At 33.8% G+C, this 25,720-nt stretch overlaps 3 protein-coding genes across 3 annotated transcripts; 1 reads left to right on the top strand and 2 right to left on the bottom strand.

The window, feature by feature from the left end:
- Window positions 1-6,365: 6,365 nt before the first annotated feature.
- On the bottom strand, window positions 6,366-8,861 carry LOC130648307 (glutathione hydrolase 1 proenzyme-like). Its single transcript, XM_057454348.1, has 5 exons — window positions 8,738-8,861; window positions 8,105-8,259; window positions 7,784-7,971; window positions 7,106-7,343; window positions 6,366-6,783 (listed from the first exon to the last, which is right to left on the bottom strand). The coding sequence occupies exons 1-5, from the start codon at window positions 8,745-8,747 to the stop codon at window positions 6,607-6,609; spliced, it is 768 nt and encodes a 255-aa protein (XP_057310331.1). The 5' UTR covers window positions 8,748-8,861; the 3' UTR covers window positions 6,366-6,606.
- LOC130648297 (glutathione hydrolase 1 proenzyme-like) lies at window positions 8,848-13,481 on the bottom strand. Its single transcript, XM_057454339.1, has 5 exons — window positions 13,373-13,481; window positions 11,593-11,857; window positions 11,092-11,320; window positions 10,230-10,425; window positions 8,848-9,041 (listed from the first exon to the last, which is right to left on the bottom strand). Exons 1-5 carry the CDS (start codon window positions 13,384-13,386, stop codon window positions 8,858-8,860), a joined length of 888 nt encoding a protein of 295 aa, XP_057310322.1. The 5' UTR covers window positions 13,387-13,481; the 3' UTR covers window positions 8,848-8,857.
- Window positions 13,482-20,316: 6,835 nt separating this feature from the next.
- On the top strand, window positions 20,317-21,204 carry LOC130619068 (uncharacterized). The gene has a single exon (XM_057436389.1). It carries the CDS (start codon window positions 20,317-20,319, stop codon window positions 21,202-21,204), a length of 888 nt encoding a protein of 295 aa, XP_057292372.1.
- Window positions 21,205-25,720: the final 4,516 nt, after the last annotated feature.

Here is a 25,720-nt window from a genome sequence, read left to right as displayed (position 1 = left end):
AAGTCGAAGCATCTTGACCGGGATGAGACGGTTGTTTTGTTTTTACTGTGTGAAGGGGATAAGAGGCATTATATCGCTGTTAAGAACCTGAGCGGTGTCCTGAGAAAGTTAAACTCAAAGAATAAAAATAAAGAGCATTATTGCCTGAATTGTCTCTCTGGTTTTCCAAGCGAACAGAAAAGGGATGAGCACTTTGAGTATTGTAAGAATAACGATGCCGTTAATATTCAACTCCCTAAGGAGGGTAGCACCTTAACCTTCACCCACGGTCAGTACCAGCTCAAAGCCCCATTGATCATGTATGCCGATTTCGAAGCTTTTACAAAACCTGAAGAGATAGAGTGTGGATCGTCCACCGAGAAAGTTGGTAAACATATACCCACCGGATTCTGTTGTTATAGTAAATATGCTCATGGTGAAGTTTTGGACCCTCTGAAGATTTACCGTGGTGATGACTGTGTTCCGCGCTTTGTGGATCATGTGGTTTCCGAGGCGAAAAGGTTATACAACATGTTTCCGCAACTTGGTATGCAAGATCTAACCGATGAAGAACTTGATGGATATGAAAATTCCACCAACTGCCACATCTGTATGAGAGAATTTGACGATGATGACATCAAGGTTAGGGATCACTGTCATTTTACCGGCAAGTTTCGTGGATCGGCACACATGGAATGTAATCTCCGTTACAAGGTGCCTAATTATATTCCGGTTGTCTTCCATAATCTGAGTGGATATGATTCACATCTATTTATCAAAGAGCTTGCGAAGAAGTATGGAGAAGGTGGTATGAGTGTAATCGCTGAAAATAAAGAGAAATATATCTCTTTCTCGACCGATGTTAAGGTTGGTGAATACACCAACAAAAATGGTGAGACCAAAGACAAAAAGATAAAGCTGAGATTTATCGATTCATTTAGATTTATGTCAAGAGGATTAGGTTCCTTAGCCGACAATCTATCCGATGATCAGTGTAAAAACCTTAGAAAATTCTTCAATGATGAGCAATTCAACATAATGAGAAGGAAGGGTGTATACCCATATGAGTATGTTGATTCATTCGATAGGTTTAATGAAACCAGGCTTCCTTCGAAAGATGACTTTAATAGCAAGTTGAACATGAATGGTATCAGCGATGCCGATTATGCGCATGCCCAGAAGGTGTGGAAGGACATGAAAGTTGAAAATATGGGCGTTTATCATGATATCTATCTCAAGACGGATGTTCTGCTTCTGAGTGATGTGTTTGAGACATTCAGAGAGACATGTTTGAGAAACTATAAACTAGATCCCGCTCATTTTTACACGGCCCCTGGATTAGCTTGGCAGGCATGCCTGAAAAAGACAGATGTTAAGCTGGATTTATTGTCGGATATGGAGATGTTACTGTTTGTGGAGATGGGTATTAGGGGTGGTCTCTGTCAGGCCGTTCACAGACACGCGAAGGCAAATAATCCATATATGGGTGATATGTATAATACTTCAGAAGATACAACCTATCTACAGTATCTTGATGCTAACAATCTGTATGGATGGGCTATGATACAGAAGATGCCCACCGGTGGGTTTGAGTGGGATGATTCCGGTAAATTTACACCAGAACTCATTTCAGAGTTGGCTGTGGAAAACGGTGAAAAGGGGTACATGCTTGAGGTTGATGTTAGATATCCACATAATCTTCATGACACACATAACGATCTTCCTTTTATGCCCGGGAGGAAGGTTATCAATGGTGTCGAGAAGCTGACACCGTGTCTTTCGGACAAGAGAAACTATGTGATTCATATCCGTGCGCTTGCTCAAGCTTTGAATCACGGTCTTGTTCTGGATAAGGTTCATAGGGTACTGAGGTTTGATCAGAGCGCATGGTTGAAACCTTACATCGACTTCAATACACAGCTGCGCACGGAGTCAAAGAATGACTTTGAAAAGGATTTCTTCAAGCTGATGAACAATTCTGTCTTTGGTAAGACAATGGAGAATCAGCGAAGACAGAAGGATATACGTTTGGCCACCAACCAAAAGAATTATGAGAAAATGGTGATGAAGCCAAACTTCAGGGGTGCAATCCGTTTCTCGGAAACACTGATGGGGATAGAGATGTCCAAGATCAAGATCAAAATGAACAAACCGATCTACCTCGGCCCCACGATCCTCCATCTATCCAAGATGGTTATGTATGAGTTCCACCATGATTACATGAGACCGAAATATGGTGATGATGTAAAGCTTTGCTACATGGATACGGATTCATTCGTTTACCACATAAAAACAGACGACTTTTACAAAGATATCGCGAACGATGTGCCTGCGAGATTTGACACATCGGGGTATGATAAGGAAGATGGTAGACCTCTACCATTAGGTTTGAATAAAAAGATCATTGGGCTGATGAAGGACGAATTAGGTGGTAAGGTGATGACTGAGTTTGTAGCCCTAAGAGCTAAGACCTATGCATACAAACAACTATGTGGTAAGGAGGATAAGAGGTGTAAGGGGGTGAAGAAATGTGTGGTAAGGGAGACCATAGGTTTCAATGATTATAAGAGATGCCTGTTTGAGGGTGAGAACATTTACAGAACCCAAATGACCTTTCGATCCATTAAGCATGACGTTCACACAATAAAAACAAATAAACTGGCGCTCAATGCCGATGATGATAAACGCATAATTTTGGAAGATGGTATTACCACACTAGCAAGAGGACATTATCGACACACATAACACTATAAATTATAGGGCACGACAGATGAGGGTGGGTAGGGACCCATGAGGCACGGCGGGGCCAGGGGGACACGGCCGGGGTGGGGGGTTTTGGACGGATATTATAGAGCATGCCCGCTTATTTAACGTAAAGTGGTAAAGTGCACATGGATTTTATCGACTCTTCTATCGTTGATTTGACGTGGATGATCTATAAATTGACGTGGAGTGTGCACAACATATTAATCAATGTCCTAGGATCCACATTTTCCTATCTCTAGGTAGAAGAAGCGCACCTGGGTAAATTTATTTTACTATAATAAAAACTATAATAAGAAATAAAAGAAACACTTCTTCCACTATAACAACTGCGACAACAAGAAAATGAAGTAGCAATTTAATGGAACCTAAAGACGAAAAATCAGTTTAACGCTAACAGTAGTAAAACAAATATATATTGCTTTAAGATGAGAATGATCAAGTGAGAATGGTGTGTACTCTAAGCAACAAAAACAACGGAGATTACGTCAGTTATTTCCACTCGTTTCCAATTTTGCAGCCTTAAGTTTAAAAAGTGCAATGCAATAATTTATAAAGTGCAATGCAATGGCTTCACTAATCTTTGTGTACTTTCCTTTGACGTCAACTTTGTTTTATCGTCAAAGTTTGGTGAATTACAGAACAATTGTATAGATGATGTTTTATAACCTTGTTAAAGAAAACTGTGAAAAATATAACCCACTTTGCAAAAGTCACAGACAGACAGACGGAAGCTTCGTATTATATGACATTGTTGTTCTGTCCGGCAAGATATGTCGATATCATCTGGTTTGTACGATACTGCTGATGTTTTGTATTTTGACATGCACATATGTAAAAGTTGCTTTGTCTTGAATTATATAACTAATAATTTGTGTGTAAACTAGCCGGGGGATCCAAAGTCGAAACGCAAATAACTTTGTTACCAGCGAAGGGACTAATATGAACCGTAAACTAATATGAAACGTAAACTGTGCCACGCATTTTTATTTGTAAAAGAGTAAAAAATGTTTGTCTCTCATTTTCTCTCTAATTTGTGTGTCGTTACATAAAAAAATATAAATTCCCAATATGAAACACAAATTTGCTAACATCTAGTGTATATATACTACATATATCATGTGTGAAGAAATAATATCCATTTTGCATAAAAATATCTTAATAACACTTTCACTTTATTTGTATACATTTTCTGAATTTTCTGAGTCATTCCTAAACTTTTGAGGGAAATTATCGACTTTTATTTTTAAAAGTAGATTTAATCTGGGCCTTTTTCCATTCTTGCTCAATTTACTCTACTGCAGCACAGGATAAACTTGAGAATAAAGTTATGTCTAAATTCTGAGAAACCGAAATTAGAAAACCACGAGGTTATAATATATAGTAGAACATTGATAGTAGGCAGGGTGTTCAGATTTTAAAAAAGCTCATAATACATGAGTTGCGGCATGACGTATTGTTTTAAGTTTTGTATCGAGAACAAAGGACATCCACGTTTGTGTACAGGCAAAAAATATAAACAACAGACCAAAGTCTGCCCTGAGAAACAATTCCAATGTAATTTTAATCTTATATTCCTAATCAACAAATTAACGTAAATAGCCAATTTGACCTATGTGATCCTCTTTTTTTGCCTGTCTAGATGCACGCGCATATAAGAAATATCGTAAACATTCGCAACTCATCTATAGCTAGCTATCAGTCAGGAAAGAACTGTTAACTAAGTTGACGTAATGCTTCTCTAATAAGCAGAGTATTCAAAATTTGGGTGATGACCGCCTCAATTTACACACAAAAAAAAATCACTGACCAAACCAAAATATATAGCTAGCTACACAACACTTGCTTCAACACATGGCGAGAAGCCATTTGTTTGGAAAGTAAAAAAAGTCTGCTTGAACCCTGGTAGTAGCAAGCTGGTTAATAGGCGAATTTATAGGCGCTGACTAGCTAGTTAAGATTTCTGCCTAAGAAATAGCTAGCTAGCTACGGAATTAAAAAGTAATATAATAATACTAACCAGGTTGTTTTTTACGCCAACAGCAGTTTTACAGCCATCACTACAGTCAAAAGTGTTTTTTTGTTCAATATTTACATCTCTAGTCACTTGTTGATTATCCATTATCTTGTAGGATCTTGTGATTATACTACTATAGTAGAACAAAAAGTCAGCTAATCAGAAACACAACGACCTCTAACAAAGAAGAGCTTCGGCTGATAAAATCGTGCAGCTAAATCCGCAATATTGCATCGACTATTGCCAGGCCTTTTTACCGCTTAAAAGTTTTACTGTATGGCATGAATACTAGACCGTTTTGTACCTTTTATGCTATACATTAATATTATCTATGAGGATGCGTTGTATCTCTCCGTAAATCGGAGATTTACATTATCCGAAATCAAAAGATTAACAGGCGTCGAATAAGTCTGCTTATCGCACTTAGGTGGATAGATTAGATAGAACGTCAAAACCGAAAAATAAAGAACTCATTCGAATAATTTGAAATGTAAACCTAAAATCTGGCCGAAAATCATCGAGAATATTCTTTTTGTTTATTGCGTTGGTCAACATTATTTTGTCAAGCACTCCACATTCATGCTGATTTATAACCTTGTTTCTTGGCTCATCCTCGAATCCTTTGGAAAACAGAAGCATGTACGTCTTTATGGCTCACCAATGAGCTGTATGAGCTCACTGAAGGTGATAAGGAAATATAGAAAGTAAAGGTGGACCAATACTCTCATGGACACAGGACAAAAGTTAATTTGTAAGGCTCTAGCAGCCTTGAAGTCACCAAGGGATATTAAACTACTTAAAAAGAAGTCGACCCACTTTCCGGCTTGTGGCAACCATATTCAGTGACTTCACGATGGTAGTGGCTATTATAACTCATTCCGAAAAAAATGTAAAAATCGTTCTTTTTATGTCTTGTGAAGAATGGAAGGTTGTAGTAACATTTCGTCTTCTCGATTAGCAGGTTTATGGTTTCAGTTGTGGTCTTTCTGCTTAAAGTTAGGTAGTTTAAGTCTGATGACGAATCCCCCGTTGATTTAGGCTTTCTTTTGTTTCGACTACAATTTACTTCCATATGGTAAAGATTTATTACACTTTTTTGCGCCTAAGAGCGACTTGATTTCATTTTATATGTCCCTGTTATGTATAGTATTTTAGATATTTCTTCAGAATAATCATATTTTTGCAGCGTTGAATAAAAAATACCAAAAATACAATTTGAAATTTAGTTGTCAGTTGTTAAAGAAGATCAAAACATATTGAAGAAAAAGAACATTTATTTCACCTACTAGCTATATTGTTCTGCTAATCAATCAAGCGCTTAACAGACCTGTGTCATCTATTAAAATTCTCACTACTAGAAATTGTTCCGTTGAAATGTTTTTGGTGTTCTATAGAAGTCCTAACTCCCTGGAATACCATAAAAATAATCCATAGAGTCAAAATTTTGCGTTTCACTCTTGATTTTCTGCCACATTTTATTCAAAACGTTTCCCGAATAAAACTAGACGCGAAAGTCTTAATTTCACGCTTCCTACTTCACCGCGAGACAAGGCTGCACATTGCATTATACAGGCCATTAAAGCAATATCAAGGAAAATATTTAAGATTTATAAGACGTGTAATTATTTAAAATTTGTAAAAAATAAAAAATCTGTTTCCCAGTCTCTTATGTCGCTGGTTCGGTGTTTGTGTTATTAATGTAGAATTATATTTAGAATGTTGTGAACATATTTTCTAACTTTTGTATTCGTGTACGAAATTAATATCCAGCTGCCACACCTTCTTTTCTGGGATCAGATTTCGCGTAAATTTTCCCACCGTCAACATATATACCTTGAACTATAGCATTAAGACTGGATTGTAGAATTCTGTGATTCTTTTTTTTTCAATCCCTCCACAATATCGTCGGAGAGGAGGTACCCTTTTTCATTTCGAATGTATTCTGGAAAAAATGCGTGTTGCGGACGAGCATCTTCCACAGCCGAAGTTAGATTGTACGAAAACATCAACTTCTTGATGATAACCTAAAAAAGGAGTTAGAATGTTAAAAAGAAAGTTATGACAGCAAGCAATGCAATTAAATATTTTTCGATGACTACAACCTAATTTTTAGACACTTCTTATCTCATTATTTCTTCCAGATAAATTTGCTTAACTATAAAGACCTCTTTGGAAGGACACTGAGTAATAATATAGCGCTAATTAATAATACTTTATGCTTTGCCGCAAAACTGCGTGTGGACGCGCTTTAAACTCTTATAACTCAATTTAAATTGTAAGTAGGTTTTTTAAATGGAAGTTATGCTTCTTGTATAGAAATATAATTGCTATTTACTAAACTCTTACCCAAGCGGTAGAAAGTGTTATCCTGGTACCTCCCGAACCACCAACCACCATCACAACATTTCCATCTTTATCAACTAAAATTGACGGACAGGTCGATGAAAGAGGTCGCCGTCCAGCACCGGGAGCATTATATAACGGCGTTGGATATTTATCACCGTAAGTGGAGTTTAAGAAAAAATCAGCTAGTTCGTTGTTGTATATAATACCAGTTTTCATTGATCGAAATTTTGCGCCAAACCTAGGAAGGAGGAACTTTAACTATGCTATTCAAGCAATAAAAAAGTAAGTTTTTACTAATGTGAAGTATAACATTATTAATATCGATCAAGACATACAGATAAAAAATCATGATTGTTTCACTGGATGTGAAAGTTACTTTATTGCATGTTAAAGTAGCAGGTGGTACGTAAAAATGCAATGTGACAAAATCAAGTTTTTTTAAAATAAAATTAAAAAAAAAAACTTAAATGCCTGCTGAAAATTCATAAAAACAGACGAATAATTAGTGAGCCATTCGTAAATAATACTTAAGAAGAATATTTATCGTTGTCTTAATTTAAAAGAATCAAGTTAATGGTAAGAACCGCATTTCTTGAGAAATATAAATTGAAATTTCTACAAACTATGTGAATTTAGGCATCTAGAGATTAAACAAAAATTTAAATAAAAAAGACATACGCAAAATTGATCGTATCCGTAGCTGATACAGCATTCCCATCTTTATTAATCACTGAAACATGTGTAGTACCATCGTCTTCAGTTGTCGTAAAGAATTGATCGTAATAACTATTTTTTTGCGTGGAAGTGTCATTCACTTTCATACGATTCATTTCAGCCTTTGCTAGACTTATTATGTCTTCTTTCATCTGAAATACAACGCACGCGATTATACTTTTATTGAATAGGAGAGTAGAAGTTAAAAATGGGATATATTTGTTTAAGGAATGAAAATAAAAACTTCCACCGCAAAAATATGTAGAAAATCAACTGAATGTTTACCTTATCGAATTCGGTTTTATTTTCAACAGGTACTTTATCGGGATCACTAAGATGTGGACGTTTCGAATAGCTAAATTTAAAACTTTCCACAATTCTGTGATATGTTAACACTTTCTCATCAACTGTGTCCAAATATGATGCGTTGAACTTGTAGCCTATGAAAATGTAAGGAAATGCAACCGAACTAATACACTTTGGCACTAGGAAAAAGAAACACCGCAGTTAGATGCTATTGTCTGTCTCCTATTAATTTTTTCCTTTGACCTTAACGATGTTTTATTAGAGGTTACAGGCACAGTTGTTATTATTTTAACCTCCAGAACAGTTACACAAACCAAGCTGTAACCTGGAGAGTGCAATGAAAGTTGAAAATTGATGCTTTCTGCAACATATCGTTAATTCTTGTGTAAGCCATATTTTACTACATTGACGCGATCAAATTTTAAGATGAGAAAACAGAAAGTTTTTTAAAAAAAGAGTTTTTTATCTTATTTACTCAGGTAACGAGACTGGATACTCTGATGAATTAAAAGAAATCCCTTTTCTCGTAGTCGCAAACGTTAAAAAGTTTTGTTGTTGTTTTATTTAGCAATGCCATAATACACAACCGATAAATAAATAATAAAATCATACCTTTTACCATATTTAAGATGTGTATTAAAACAGAACCACCTCCTGGTAAAGGAGTTGTATGAAGTGTCAAACCATTCAATGTTGTGGTTATAGGTACTTTCTCTAAAACTTTGTAATTTTTTAAATCCTCGCCGTCATGTTACCATTATTGTTGTTGACGTCACTTAAAAAGAACTTCGAGATATTTCCTGTGTAAAGATCTTCTGGATTGTCTTTAAGTATTCGGAGTGTATCAGCATATTTCTTGTTAACAATAATATCTCCCGCTTTTTTGAACGTACCATCTTCATTTACTAGAATTTCTCTAGAAAAAAACACGGTACGCCGGGGTTACATATTACGGTTACCATTATGTGTAACTTTGGCACAAATTTGCAATTCGGTTACTATTTTGAATAAAACTCTAGTTTTAATATAAGAGAGTACGGGAAATAAAAATACAGAGAATGTTTAAAAGATAGCCTCATTTCTTAGGCAATGTCATACAAGGAAAGTTTAGCCTAGAGTTCAAGCAGAGGTGATTAGTCTCACTGGACTCGTGTAAAAATTAATTTAGATCGGGAATTTTTGTCTAACTTCTGGAATGAGTTTATATCCTCTTTTTTGTTAATGGTCTACTGATTTGTCGGTATTTGGAGTATACAGGTAACTAATCATAGCTTGCCAGTTATTTATTTCGCGCATGCTTGAATTGATAGCTGAACTTCCACATACCTATTTCTTCACCAAAAATTATTCATTTTAAGATTTATATTTCGGAAGCTTTAAAGAGGTTAGAACTGAGAAACAACAACTTTGGAATGAGACTGTAACATCCTCAATTAACCTTAGTTGCCAAGTTCTTTATTCTTCGCCCTCAAATGATGCAGCTTTTAGTAATAGAAACTCAATATTTGATACTAAATACAGCATAAGTTTACAGGCGTTGAATTCTTTCACGCTTCGATGTTTGCCAACAGTACTTCTTACAAAACGAGCTAAGTGTGGGTGAAGCCTATTTGACTTTAAAGGTTACCTCCTACGAAAAATCAAGTTGAGCAAAGATGATATAATATATTTTTGAAGGTTCTCTAGAAATATTTTAATTTTTTTGAAAAGTCTTTATCCGTTATCGAGATATTCGTCTTAAAAGATGCACTAATTATGCGAAATTATGACGTCATGAGTAGCATTGAGCATAATTATGGTAACTTATATTAAAATGCATGTATAATATTTAAAACGCGTCAAAGTGAACAGAATTTTTTTAACTCTATATGGCTTGTCAGAAATGTTACATACAACACTCTTGCAGAGCATACTTATGACATCATGCATAATTAGTGAATCTTCTAAAGAACCAATCAAGAATTTTAAAAAAATATTCAAATTCCTAGACTACCCTTCAAGCTCTTTCATATGCAATTAACTTTATTCAATTGAAGAATATTTACTAAACTAGATAAACGTTTTTATGGGTTCTAAATCTAAATATAAATATGTCGTCTCTTACTTCAATCCAGGATCCGCCATGATTGCTTTCCTTGTAGAACTTGATAATTTCGAAGCCATATGCTTTCCAATCGTGATACCTTCTTCAGCCGGCTTGATTGATGGTTCAAATAATTGAGACCAAGGTAATTTTCCATACCTTTCATGAACTAACTTTAAACCTCTGATCTCTCCAGGAACGCCGACTGCTAATCCACCTTAAAAGAAAATTCTGAGGGTTGTGCAATATAGCTTTTAGTGTTATAACAACGTCAGATTTTGAAACCAAAAAACAGAAAGAAAACGTCGTTTTTGTGGACAAATTTATTCCAGAAGAAACCGCTATCCTAAAAAACAACAAATTTTTCAGTCATATTATTTTTAAAGAGCTTTTTATCCTTAATTTCAAGTGTTTGTAGCGATGTTGTTTGATGTATAAGTATCATTAACAGACGATTAAATAGAGTCTCACACAAAGCCCACAAAAAACGTTAAAGTTATATGTGTATATAGAGCGTCTTCCAGAACTTGCTGACCAGAGTTATTTCTGTACTTAAGATTTGAAAGATTTGGACATTCTTACAAAAATACCCGTAAGTTGAAAAAAAATTAAGCTGAAAGATCTTTATCAGGAGCAAACTTGTGAGCAGTGAAATGGTATGAAGTTTATGTTACTCAAAAGTGCTAAAATTATAAGTTTTTTAAATCTGTCGCTCTGAAATTTTTGTTAAAAAGATGCATGCATTAAATATTGCGACTTTTATAAGTTTCAGTTACTTCAGGAAAGCTGATTGTTTTAAACAACTTTTGTTGTCACGGTCATTTCTCAGGGGTAACCCGGCCACACAACCGACCTGAATAAAGTTTAATTACTATGTACATACCTACTTGAGCGGCGTTTTTGTCATGAGCATAAGAGTTTGCTTGTAAGCCAGCTGGACCAGTTTCTCTATAGTCAAACACTGCAGTTTTCTTCTTTGCTTTATCGTACAGCGTCATAAAACCTCCACCACTGATACCAGTAGAGTGCAGATTTACAACTCCTACGCAAATTAAACTTGCGATAGCAGCATCTACAGCATGCCCTCCTGCTTTTAACATTTCCAAACCAATCTTAAGAGATATTTTATATGGCATGCAGGTTGACGTTATGAATTATATACGATTGTTAAAACTAATTGCATTTAATGCATTAGTGGTGAAAAGGTATACCATTTTATTGAGAACTTTTTGAAATAATGTTGCAACTATGATGTGAAAAATAGACAGCAACATTGGAAGAATAAGAAATGACACGTGGACAAAGAAGTACAGCATTGACTTCTTTTTTCATGTTAAAATACTTTTTATAGGGCTATTGAAGTTTAGAAATAAATAAAACTTACATGTGAACAGTTTTTAGCATCTGTTGCAACAGCAGCATTTGTGTAATAGTCCTTGGCAGTAGAGCTGGTCGTATTAAATGTAGAGCTAGTCGTGTTAACTGTAGAGCTGGTCGTATTAACTGTAGAGCTAGTCGTATTAACTGTAGAGCTGGTTGTATTTACAGCAGAATTGTTTCCATCGTCGTCGTCATCTTTGCTTAGTGTGACGCCTAAAGTGATGGCGACAGCTACCACGACAGTGACAACCACTAGCCCGATTATGATACTATAAGTTAATTTAAGAACAGATATCAAAGATCAGCAAGAAAAATGCTTTTTTTTTGTTTTTTGACACGTGACCTAATCTGGTAAAAACTCTGACATATTTTATCACCTTTGCTCAATTCAATATTTACTGGTCAAATAACGGATTTCCTGAATAAGAATCAACTAGCCAAGGAAAAAACATCAGGGATTTGCCTGTCGCTATTAAACAAGACAGTTAATTTGAACTTTGCGCAACAAGTAATTGCATAGCCCGTTATACGCATTTTGATCTTGGTAAATTCACTCAACACCGCCATTTTCCCCGAATTTCGAGACGTTTGTGGGTATCAAGATAGGTTATTTTGTTGCGTGGGTGTGCTAAAGAATGCCGCTGACAGATTTTAAACGCTGGCTGAAAAGGAATCCGTCATAAAAATGAGGAGATTTGACGGTGATTTTTTTTATAAACCTTTTCGTTACGTAGTGTATTGGTTTGTATTTGACCTTTTTGTGCGCGACATGTGTTCACATTATTAAGAAATGGTAAGCAATACAAAAGATTAAAAATGTGTTTGAGTTTGTGAACCACTGCTTTATGAAGCAGAATCAATAAAAAAATATTTTGTATTTATCTTTTTTTTCAAAACGAAATTGGGATAGTTACTTTTCTCAAAATAAAAGAGAATCCAGTTTTAAAAAAATTAAGATCACTGAAATGTTGACAAGCCAAACCGACTGAACACAAAATAATAAGAAAATTTATCAAATTTATTTTGTTATTTATTGCCTTAAACCCAAGAAAAATTTGTGCGAAACAAAATAATAAATCAAATTGATAGTGTAAAAATAAAGTTTACGTTTTTTTATCCTGTTTAACAAGATAGTTTTGACCACAACACTCTACAACTTATAATTTCCGTACCGCTACGCTAGACTGGTACCGTTTCTCGATACACTAGTTTTTGTATTAAAAACGGCGACAAAAGAGTATTTTAAAGTTCTACAGGCTTAAAGGCTGTAGAAGAAGTTTTTTTTTAACAACTAGGAAAGTAAGAAACAAATAAAACTCAAAAACGATTTCAAACATTTTGCTTTTATAAAAGATAAAAATCAATAGACACAACTATATAATGTTTAGTTATCTACGAGTTTCGGCTAGTTAAAAACTCCTTATAAAGAAAACAAATATTTTCATAGAACTTTGAACAGAAATAAAACATCGTAATGTTTGGAAAATTTGTATTGGCAAATGAAAATCTGGCTCCATAGCCAACTAAGCAGAAAATAATATTTCAAAATTATTTATTTAAAAAAAAGTGTTTTTGTATCTTGTTCAACTAGATTCTTTGGCCTACAACACAAACCTACTATTGGTCTCCGTAGCACTATACTCAAGAATTATACCGATTCGTAGTTCACCAGTCTCGGTATTATAAAGAGACACAAACATGGAGCCTATTTCAAAGTCTTAGCAGCTTAGAAGCCGTGGAACAAATAATCAAAAAAATATATAGCATGAATAAACAAAACTCACTGCTTCTTTTCCATTTATACTTTGTTTACACACTTCTGCTTCTGTCCGCCAGAAAAAAGAGATGACTATCTTGGTTAACGTTTAAAAAATGTGCTGATCAAAACAAACCTAGCAACGACTCGCTTTCCCAACCGTTAACATATATTAATATTTTCTACATATTGAATTTGTGAATACAATGAACAGAAAATAAATAGAGAAACAAAATTCCAGCTGGGTTTAACACATCATTGTAAATCCATTAAGATAACCTTTTAGTATGGCATCTTTTTATTTTTAATACATTAATGATAAGTGCGTCACGTGCACATCCGGTAGTAAACACATATGTTTTTATTAAATTTTATTTTTGTTTATGTTTTGTTTTTTACATGTCAAACGGTGTGATGTACATACGAGAAAAAGTAAAGCTGTTAGTCAATATAAATGGAAGAAAGTTTAATCGCTTTAAAATGGCCTTGAATTGCCTGTCATGTTAATAGAAAAGGCACTTTTAATAAATTTTAAGGGAGAACACATGTCCACCACACTACCTACTGTCTCCTAACGTTGCCGCACTACCCTTATTTTTCCCAAAGATTTCAGCCTGAAAGTTTTTTAATCAAATTCATTTTGCTTTTTTCAAAAACTTATTCAAAATTGTTCATCTTTTTTTCTGTCTCATCCTGGCATTCACTAAAATTAGTTTGAAGATTTACATCATACATTTAGTGAGTGCTATTCGTTAGATAAACAATTTCGCCATTGACAATTGTGCAAATCAATTTCAGTATTTTTTGAGCACGTAGTTAAGGCCCTGATAGACGATAACATTTTGGGTAACATTTTCTGCAACATTTTCAAAAGTAGTAACATGACTAATATGCTTGAGAATATGTTGAAGATTGATACACGACAAGTTTTACTGAAACATAGTGTCTCAATAGTTTCAAAATGGGAGATAAATAAATAGCAGAAAATGAGTTAACTTGCACGAATTTGGTTTGTTCGGCTGCAACGCGTCTTCAAAAAAACGAGGAAACAAAGAAAAACAGAAAAACATGAATACGAGAGTTCGTGCGAAATCAAATTGATTATTGAGGCCACGCTGTTACAGTAAATGCATTATTAGACGAATCAAGTTCTTCAAAAATTACTTTATGTAGACTGGATAACGAGGTTATCTTTTAAAAATTTCAGGATGTCAAAAATTTTCATGTCGGTATATAAATAAAGACTAAGTCTTCATCGTAGTCATGACCAAGAACAATATTTCTTTCATGTTTGTGTTTCTTTTCTACAACACGATGATGAGATGCGACCAAATATTCATTTAACAACAACAACTCAAACGCGCAAAATGGAGGCTTCATAAATTACAAACAATTTTTCTGCAGTCAGAATTTTAACTGCGCTTTTTTGATTGGTTATTTCTATTGTTATTTGCTCACGTAGTCAATATCAGGAAATTCTTTGTTTTGAGCGTGAATGGCTATACTCACCCGAACAAATATAATTAATTCTTGCATTATTAAGAGGGTAAGATGTGACCACGCCGACTTAGTGTTAATTGGTTAATTAAGATTAGACGTTTCCTATGAGGTCGATTCGAATTTTAAGCCTTTGCTTTGACATTTGTTTGCGTCTACGCTTTCGTTTGAGAGAAACTAAGTTCGATATTCTCAAAAATCCACTTAGGCAGGATAACAGAGAAAAACAACCGTCATTTAAATTTTGCTGACATCAACACTGACCCGTCTAAACCGACCAAATTTTTTTTTTAGAAATTTTTATACCTGTTGCCTTCATCGTATAGATCTTGAAACGCTGATCAAGAAAATGTATAGGATCACGTACTTTTGATAAACGGTTGCAGAGAAGTTATTTGGCCTCAAATTTTTAAGTGCACTGTAACGGCTTCATTAATTTAATATATAGGATATTGACGTTAAAGTAGTGTTATTGACGTCACGCCGTAACGTCAGAAAATTTAACATATTAGACATGCATTTTTCGGTTATTTCAAAGAAAATTTCGGTAAGATTAAAGGAAAATGAACATATCCACTTTGCCTGTTACAGATACACGGAACTGGCGTATTATTATAAGAGATAGTCGATAAGGCCCGTGGAAAAATCCACTTAGGCAGGATAACAGAGAAAAACAACCATCATTTAAATTTTGCAGACATCAGCAGAGACCTGTGAAAACCCAAAAATTTTTTTTCAGAAATATGTATACCTGTTGCCTTCATCGTATAGATCTTGAAATGCTGATCAAGAAAATGTATATGATCATGTATCTTTGACAAACGGTTGCAGAAATATCAAGGTTTAAAGGTTTTTTGATGACGTCATCAAACCGTCCATTCCGAAACGGATTCAGGGACCCAGGTTTGAAAAACTTACCCAAATTGGTCCCAGGTTGTCCCTAGTTACCCACGCGGTGAAAAAACATTGACGTCACCACCTCGTTTCCAAGTTATTTGGCCTCAAAGTTTTAAGTGCATTGTAATGGCTTCACTAATCTTAATTAACTTTCCTTTGACGTCAATACTATTTTATCGGTAAAGTTTGGTAAATTACAGAACAATTTTATAGGTATTTTATTCTGAAGTGTCAAAAAGGAGGCCTCCAAGAGTTAGCAAAAATAAGTTTTTTACACATTTTAAATATTGTTTTTCCCTTACGCTTATACAAAAATATGAAAAAGCCGTAGTTTGGAAAACATAAAATTTAAATCTAGAAAAGTCAGTCATTTTAGTTGCATTACCATCCTCTCCCACAAAAATTTACACAAAATGTAAAAATCAATCAGTTAAGAACACAAAAGTTTTCTCTTTTAGTTCCGCACTGCCCTTTACCAACAATTTTAAACATAAATGTCAAAAAATCAATGAGCAAAGAATAAACTTGAATCAACAAAGATTATGTGTAGAGCTTGAAACACTAATCAAAATAATGTTAGAATCAAGTACAACACTAACAATAATAATAAAGTCAGAAATAACACATCTCAAATATTTACTTCGTTGAAAACCTTTAATATTTCAATCAGAAGTGTCAAAAAACATCAAATTTATATCTGGAAAACATTTATTCAATTACATACTATCCTGTTTCCCAAAAATATACACAAGTTGTAAAAATTAACAGGTTAAGAACACAAAAAAAATTTCCTTTGTATGATGATCTGTAGTTACCTTTACCAACCATTTTAAACGTGAATGTCAATAATAAATAAGGAGTAAATTTGAATCAACAAAGATATTACTTTTGGAAAACAGAGTGTATATACGGTCCGTCCTCACACAAGTTAACACAAAATGTAAAACAGATCGGTTTTTGAGGAGCACATCCAAATCAACAAAAATCAGTTCATTTAGCATGTTCTATATTGCTATTGCCCATAAATCTTCCACAAAAAGGTTATGAAACACATCAAATTATAGAAAAATCAGGCATTTCATAAAATATAAAAAACAAAAAAGTTTTTTCATCATCACCAAACACAGTTATATATTACCACAATTATAAAATTCTTAACAAAAACGTGAAACCATGGAATTTTCTTCCAGCAAAAATGGCATCACATACAGTTTAGTTCTCCCCAACAAAAGTTTATAATACAAACTATGAAAAGTCCATTAGCTTACACAACAGCCTTTAGTGGAGGCCAATTCTACAAAATTTGTGCTTTCAGTATATTGCATGTGGTCTTTTTCCCACAAAAGTTTACAGAAAATTTTAAAAAACAGCAGTTTGCAACACAAACAAAAACACGAACAACCTTCCCGAACCGAACGACCATCCTCTCATAAATTAAAATAAAGTCAAAAACCCATGTAAATTTCCAATCAAATGTCTAGCTACACCCCCCTGTAAAAATAACCTGGCATTTTACATGTAGGCTGACGAAAGTTAAACAGGATGTCAGAAACAAAACAATAAAAAATAACTTATCACACACGCTTTAAATTCTGGAAAAAAAATATTCCACTTGTCATATTGCACGTGGTCCCTTTGTAAAGTTTACAGGAAATGCGAAAAGAAATATAAAATACATCTGCAAAAGTTCAAGTCTTTAAAGATTTTGTAGGTAGGTAGCTAGCTAGCTTGTTACATCATAATTCGTGCTCATAAAAGAAAAGAAGTTTGGAAACTAAGGTAGCTAGCTATAGATAATTAAAAAAGAGGAATAACAATATAAGTCATAGGTTAGAGCTAGCCCATGGAGGACAACATTAGCTAGCTAACAGTAGCTAAGACCCCCAGTTAAATATACTTAAACTGGGAACACTTAGCTAAAACTAAAGCTAGCTATTTATGCTTAGTAAAACACATATAAAGAGAAACAATAGTAATGTAAAAATAATAACATTACAGTGATCAGTAAGTTCAACAAACCAAAGTTTTCCGTTTGTTATTCAGCTAACAGCTTTATGTAGCATTTTGAATTTTAGGACAAACACATTAGTTACGCACCAGGGGATACATTAATTATGCAACAAAAACATAAACAAATATGGTGGCTAGGTTTGTTTTTAAAAAAGCGCTAAAATATGAAACTTCAAGAATTTGAGGTTTTTCTTGGAAAATGCGAGTCTGCTTGCTCCAGTGACATAAAAACTAAACGTCTAAAAACATCAAAGTTCTTACTATTTGTGATTTCAAATCCACTTCAACCTCTAGCTTCTATTTTCTTCTTCTAACTTTACTACTTTACTTCTAGCTCTAGCTACCACTTCTCACTTCATTTCTTGGACTTTTCTTTCTCTGAATTACTTTTTGCAATTTTTCAAGACGAAGGGGCTGTTTTCTTGTTGTTGCTTTTGTGTCGAGGGTTACCATTTTTCGGGAGTTAGCCGTTAAAATGTTTTCAGCAAATCAAGTGGCTTCATTTAGATCACGTGATGTAAACAAAGTAAACCCGCTGGCAAAATGGATATAACTTTTTCGGAGACTTCAAAGGAAATTTCGGCTACATCAAGGGAAAATGAACACATCCACTTTGCCTGTCACAGACAGACGGACACACTCTCCGTATTATTATAAGAGATGTTTGTGTTTCTTTTCTACAACACGATGATGAGATGCGACCAAATATTCATTTAACAACAACAACTCAAACGCGCAAAATGGAGGCTTCATAAATTACAAACAATTTTTCTGCAGTCAGAATTTTAACTGCGCTTTTTTGATTGGTTATTTCTATTGTTATTTGCTCACGTGGTCAATATCAGGAAATTCTTTGTTTTGAGCGTGAATGGCTATACTCACCCGAACAAATATAATTAATTCTTGCATTATTAAGAGGGTAAGATGTGACCACGCCGACTTAGTGTTAATTGGTTAATTAAGATTAGACGTTTCCTATGAGGTCGATTCGAATTTTAAGCCTTTGCTTTGACATTTGTTTGCGTCTACGCTTTCGTTTGAGAGAAACTAAGTTCGATATTCTCAAAGAAAGCTTAGTTAACTAGGCTAGTTCCTCACATGTTGTTCAACATTTTTGCTGATCTTTAACTTTTTCTTGTTTTATTATTTTATGCGTGTTGACCCGTGACCATCACTATAAAGAGAAATATATTTCATTGTATTTTAATTCAGCCACATTTGGTAAATATGCAAAAAAACTAAAAATAACTCACAAAGATATAAACAAAACTGGTATTTTTAACAGGGCTTGTTGATAAGACAATTTTAACCTGGCGAAAAATATAACTATATATCAGACTGTTTTATATTTTGGGTCTAGTGTGTTGTCGTTCTGCAAAATTTTATTTTTTTACGTGAAAATGCAAATTCTTGTAAAGGTCGTTTTACATTACATCAATATATTAGTTTAATATGAAGCGGCCTCAACTCTACGAACATTTTTAATATCAAAACATTCGTCTTCGTTTTCGCACTTTTTTGTAATGATGGTTGTAACATAAAATTATATACTGTTGTTCAGCCGTGGAGTGCGGACGTGTTGTTCAGGAGAGAATTGTTTTTATGAGTACCGTAAAAAATATTTATCATTAACAGAGTTATTTGAAGTTAAACTAAACGAACATTTGTTTTTTGTAGTTGTTGGTTTATTTTCGTGGTTATGGCTTACATTAGACGACTGAAAAGAAGCAAAAGCAGTGTACAATACTACAGTAATTATTGCGCGTCATACCAAATTATCTTATCAGGAGATATTGAACCGAATCCTGGACCTTCCTTCCGTAAAGGATTATCTAATTTCCGAACGAACACGCAGAAAACTATCAAAACGTCACCGAAATGTAGTGTTTGTTTTAAGGGAGTTGGTACAAACCGAAAGAGATTGTTTTGCTCAATATGTCAAAATTTGACACATGCACTATGTGCTCCAATATCTCTAACATTGCAAAAGAAAATGACGTCAACTGCATCGTGTGATTGGATATGCAGTCAATGTAATTTGACTCAACTCCCGTTCCACCCGTCTAAAGGTCTAGATACTAGTACCACTAGCACTAGAACTGCGAATTCACCGTTCCCGTAAAAGAGAGTTTTCGCAATGCATTGTGGTAAATGTAGTCAAAAACATAAACAATCATGGAGGCGTCAGGAGAAAAAACACTTAATACAGATATTTTATCAGCTTGTTCAACACCTAAAAACAGCTTTTTTCAAAGCTTTACTTCACCAAACAACATCGAAGTTTCCTTAGACAATTTATCTACAGATTTCACCGTAGAGAATGCTACAAACATTGGGAATTTGCCAGGAACTTCAACAACAAACGCTGCAGCTGGGGGAGGATTTACATGTTGTGTACCTTTATGTTACAACAACTCAAAAAGAAACAGAGAATTTTCGTTTTACGTCATTCCAAAAGATGAAAGTTTAAGAAAGACTTGGCTTTCAAAAATAAGTAGAAAAAACTTTAAATGAACATCAGGCCATAGAGTATGCTCTGCTCATTTTGAAGGTGGTAAAAAAACGTACATGAACAATATTCCAACGATTGTACCAAAAACTATAGCACCTACACCGGTTAAAAAAAGAAACACCATGACTAGTCTTGGTTTAAAAAGAAAGCTACCTTCCCCTGAAAAACCTAAAGATCCTGAGCTGACTGTAGAAGAGGCATTACAGCAAGAGATTCAAAAATTGGAAGCCACCATAGCTAATATGAAAGTTGAAATAACAAAAAAGGAAAAATCATTATTAGCAGAGATAAATTCTTTACAAACAGAAGTTGATGAAAATAAATTTACAGTGGACAGATTTAAACACACCACTGCACATTTTAAATTTTACACTGGTTTTGAAAGCTACCAAATGTTTAAACTTGTACTTGAATATTTACAACCAGCTGCTGACTCTCAAATATACTGGGGATCAAATACTAACATTGAAAACACAAAAACCTATAATGGTAAACGTGGGCGATCCAGAGCTACAACAGCTGAAACAGAATTTTTTATGATTCTTATTAGACTTCGCTGTGGATTTCCTATTGAAGATATGGCAATACGATTTAACATGTCGACTAGTAATGTAAGTCGAATATTCATTACTTGGATAGACTTTTTGCACACTCAACTGGGAGTACTTCCTATATGGGCTTCAAAAAGAACAGTAGCAGAGACAATGCCAAAATGTTTTAAAGATTTATATCCCACAACACGTGTTATAATAGACTGTACAGAAATATTTACAGAGATGCCATCTTCATACCGCAGCGAATCAGCTACTTTTTCCAGCTATAAACATCGTAACACAGCTAAAGGATTGGTAGGGATTGCACCAAGTGGAGCAGTTACATTCGTATCTGATTTATATGCTGGAAGAAGTAGTGACAAAAAATTACTCGACACTGTGGAATTTTAAATTTATTAGAACATGGTGACTCGTTAATGGCTGATCGAGGATTCGATATTGAAGAGGATTTACCTGATGGAGTAACTCTTAATATACCTGCGTTTCTAAAAGGTAAAACACAACTAGATTTGGGAGAAGAACTTGAGACTAGAAGAATTGCTTCTGTAAGAGTTCATGTGGAGAGAGCAATTATTCGAGTTAAAAACTTTAGAATTTTACAGTCAATATTTCCATTGTCAATGGCACCTGATTTAAATAAAGTCTGGGTAATTTGCTGTTATTTAGTCAATTTTCTTCCACAACTTATAGCACAGAATGAGGAATAAACAATATATATATACGAATATAAAATGTATATAAAAATATATATGCTATGTATCTTATATATTAATTCCCTTGCGTGAGTAAAACTGTGAGTCCACGACACGGAAATCACGGGTCACTTTCTTATGACGTGGCTGTACGCTAAAATTTAACTAAAAAGATTAGGAATGTACTTCATAGAAATCGCACATAAGGTGTAAATATATAACCCGCTGCTAATAACGATATAAATATATATACCCTTATGCCAAAAAACTCTATGTTAGCATATATATAGGTATCGCTACATATGAAACGGTATTAGATATTCACAAAGCATACGGACTGTTAAATGAAGTTCCTAGCATAAAACGGAAATTGTGTTTACGAAAAAGATGGCTGTTCTTTTTGAGTATTCTCTACTCTTTCATTCAAAATAAATCTTTAAAAAAACATTTGAAGAAGAGCATGGTTTTATAAATTAATCATAGCAAGGTTCTGTAAGGTTTTTTCATGTTTTATTTTCAGTTTTGATTATATTATTGTTGCCAGACATGTTTTATAGCTAGCATCATAAAAAGCCAACCACCACCAACAACTAGCTAGCTAGGAATATATATATATATGTAGCCATGTTCTTTATACCTAGCTAAGTCTCCAGTTTATATTTAAGTGACTAGCTATTAGCTGCTGTAGCTAGCTAATGCTAGCTTTAAACTAAAGATTCCCAGTATATATATTCCCACAAAACACATCAAACGTTATTAACCCTGAAAATTTTAAACATTTTCCTGGGTTTTTTTTGGTTTGCGAAGTTCTTTTCCTCCAAATATTCTGAAAATAAAGTTCAGAAATTACTTATTTTTAAAATGTAAATTTAATTTGTTTCAAATTGTGGGCAAAAACCTTTATCAGCATGCTAAAAGAACTGACTTTTCTTAATTTAGAATTACTAAACACAACCATTTTCTTACATTTAGTGTAAACTTTTGTGCGTATGGCTTATATTTAATACACCAAAAGAGCTACTTTGTTGATTTCAATTTTATACTCTTTGTAAGCTATTTTTTTCTTCTTTTTGACATTTCTGTTTTACCACTCAATTTTTACATTTTATAAGTTATTTGGAACAGAATGGTATGAAATAGACCAAAATACCTGATCTTAGTTGTTTTTAATTTACAGGCTGTGTCTGTGAAACTTTAAGGGGAACATTTGGTGGAAGACAATGGCATGACATATACTGATAGAACTGATTTTTGTTGTGTTAGATGTTATATCTGAACCTTTTTGACATTTTATGTTAATTTTGCGAGGAAGGACCATATATATATATACACAGAAGAAGAATTTAATTTTACACCTTGCAAGCTTTGTTTTTCTATATTTTGTATAAATTCTTACTGGGGAGGACTCCGTGCAATATATCGAAATGACTGATCCTTCTCGATTTAAATTTGATGTGTTCTAAATCGTATATAGTTTTGGAAATTTTGTGTAAGATTTAATGGGTAAGGGCTAGATGCAATATGTCAAAAAAACTTTTTTGTTGAATCAGAAGCACTCCCTACAACCATTCTTTTTTTTACAGTTTGTGAAGCTTTTGTGAGGAAAGAGTGTATGCAATATTATCGAAATAACTGATTTTTGTTGCAAACTGTTTTTCTTTGGCATTTTGGATTAAAATATTCTTTTAGAGGGCATATGCAGTAGATATATGTACCTAAATAATTAAATTTTGCAAACTTTGATTTTGTCGTTACCTCTCATTTTTTACATTTTGATTAAACTTTTGTGGGAGACCGTCGGTATGCGAAGGACCAAAATAAGAGATTTTAGTATTATTTAGAATTTGTATTTTGTGTTGCAAAATTTGTGACAGAATACTATGTGAGATTTGAAATTTTGTTTACTTTATTGATGGTAAAACAGCATGCAAATTGCTAAAAGGACTTTATTAATTTTAAATTTAAACACCGTTATTTTGTTGGCATTTTGTCTAAAGTTTGGTGAGGAAGGACCGTATGCAATATATCAAAAACGTTTCATTGCATTATAATTTATCGTTGCAAATCCCTTTTTAACACCTTAGATAAAAATTTCTACTTAGCCAAAATTTATTGTTTATTTTTCACATTTTGTGTCAACCTTTTTGGCAGGGTTTGCAATAAACTAACTGATTTTAACATATACAATGAGAGAGATTTGTGTTTAACATTGATCAGCTTTTTTGTATATATGTGGCGTTTTGAGTGATTTAAATTTTATGGGTGAGATGTATGTTGAAATGCTTTTAAAAACTTAGCTTTTTTGTATATATGTGGCGTTTTGAGTGATTTAAATTTTATGGGTGAGATGTATGTTGAAATGCTTTTAAAAACTTCTTTCCAAATAATTTTCGCATTTGTCAGATGGTCAGAGCAAGTAATTTTAGTAGATTTAGATTTTAAATGTCACATATATACTGCAGTTGTTGAAAACCTTTAATTTTTTTGGTCATTTATATAATAATGCAGATGTAAGATGCGCACTGCTGTATTGTTTGTTTTTTGATGGACATATATCTGCTACATAAATTAAATGGAATACAGTGGATTCTTCCACGGGAAACAGCTAGTCTTTAAATATTTCGTTGGACATAAAGTCAAAATAAAATTTTCTCAGACATGGTAACCAATTCGTGTTCCATTTTTCACTCTCAAACTTTAAAGTTTCAATGTGCATAAATTTTTCAGTATAAACTATAAAATCCAATTCACTAATTCTAGTTACTGCCATGACACCTTGGCACTGAAAATAATATATGTGACTCCGTTTAAGTTTGGGTTCTTCATCACACATTTGCAAAAAAAAACTTTGTCGCCACATGCTTCTTCGATCGTCAAATCTTTTTTTGAAAAAGGGCATTTAACTTCAATTGCTTTTGTTTCGCTAACAATTCCATCTGGACTGCAACTCAACCAAGGCCATTTAGGATTTATAAAAAAACCACATTTTTCCACAGTAACTTCTTTTGCTAATTCATATTTTTTTACTGCAATACTTTCCGTAGAAATTCCATAATAACAGGCTTCTGGAAAAAAAGACTTATTTTGACACAAAATCTTTTTCAACAATGAAGTTGGAAAGACCCCTTTACGCCTGTTTATTACACTTCCAAAATTAGATGCAGTTAACCCTTTTTTTTCGTTCTGCAAACCACGCTTTGCTATTAGATTGCTTTATCGTTTTCTCTTCAATAGTCTTAATTTCTTTGCATGTTACACTAAAATGATTTTTCACGAAATTAAGATTAAGCTCTGTCAGCAGGGTACTTTCAATATCAAAATTAAAGTTTTCAATGAGGTCATTAATATGTTTTCTAACTGATGCATTTTTCTCTGCTTCCATCTCACAGTTTGTCACAGATGTTGTGAAAAAAGAGCAAGGCTCATAGTCATTTCCTTGTAGCAAAGTAGCCATTGTTACTCCTTCTTTAAGTTTTAATAAGTTCCCACTAAGCTGCTTCATTTTTTCACGTGACGGTTCTCTTGCAAATAACGGTGTCGAACAGTGCTTTCGGTCACCAGTAACTATTGGTCTTTTGCGACTTTTATTTTTGTCCTTTTCAAAATCAGCCTTTTCAAACTGCAAGTTTGAAAATAAAATAGCCTCAGAGTTCGCAGCTTCACCAGGTACATACCACTGTTGCAAAACATCTGTACATACTTTATCATCAGGAACACTTTTCAGTTCTATTTCCTTTAATCTACAAGCTGGTAAAGGACTGCAGCGACATGCTTACAACAACCCCCTGCTCCAGCTTTGCAGTTGCATTTAGCATATAAAACATCTCCAGATTTTTGACAAAGGTGAATGTACACGCTGTATTGAATTTTCTTCATGGAGGCTGTTACCATGCATTTAACAATAAACAAACTTGTATTTGCAACAATATTTGGTTTTACTCTGACCTTCTTCACGAAATGCTCTTTAAATAACCTGTATCCCAGAATTTTGTGCTTAATTGCACCTCTAGATTTATTATCCACTTCTAAAGTATCTTCTACCATATACTTTTGTAGTTTTTTTATGAGAAATGGCAGGTAAAAGAGATAAGTCTTTGGACCATTCTTTTATACTACAGGTCAGTTCCTCTTCTTCGTCTCTTTCAATTTCCTGATTTGAAATTTCTCTGAAAACTGGCCTTGATACCGTGCTAGAGCTTTGAGAAAAGCTAGGC

The sequence above is a fragment of the Hydractinia symbiolongicarpus genome, chromosome 1 (assembly GCF_029227915.1).
Source record: "Hydractinia symbiolongicarpus strain clone_291-10 chromosome 1, HSymV2.1, whole genome shotgun sequence".
Taxonomy (NCBI): Eukaryota; Metazoa; Cnidaria; class Hydrozoa; order Anthoathecata; family Hydractiniidae; genus Hydractinia; species Hydractinia symbiolongicarpus.
Note: the sequence above shows the minus strand (reverse complement) of the source record. Positions and strands in the feature narration are given on the sequence as shown.

Coding starts and splice junctions, on each gene's coding strand:
- LOC130648307 (XM_057454348.1), bottom strand. Junction 7,972..8,104: donor ATAAAACCGAATTCGATAAG/GTAAACATTCAG, acceptor GTTGTATTTCAG/ATGAAAGAAGACATAATAAG. Junction 7,344..7,783: donor ACGGATACGATCAATTTTGC/GTATGTCTTTTT, acceptor CCTCCTTCCTAG/GTTTGGCGCAAAATTTCGAT.
- LOC130619068 (XM_057436389.1), top strand. CDS start 20,317: ATGAACAATATTCCAACGATTGTACCAAAAACTATAGCACCTACACCG.
- LOC130648297 (XM_057454339.1), bottom strand. Junction 10,426..11,091: donor CAAAAACGCCGCTCAAGTAG/GTATGTACATAG, acceptor TTTTCTTTTAAG/GTGGATTAGCAGTCGGCGTT. Junction 9,042..10,229: donor ATGGCGGATCCTGGATTGAA/GTAAGAGACGAC, acceptor GTTTTTTTCTAG/AGAAATTCTAGTAAATGAAG.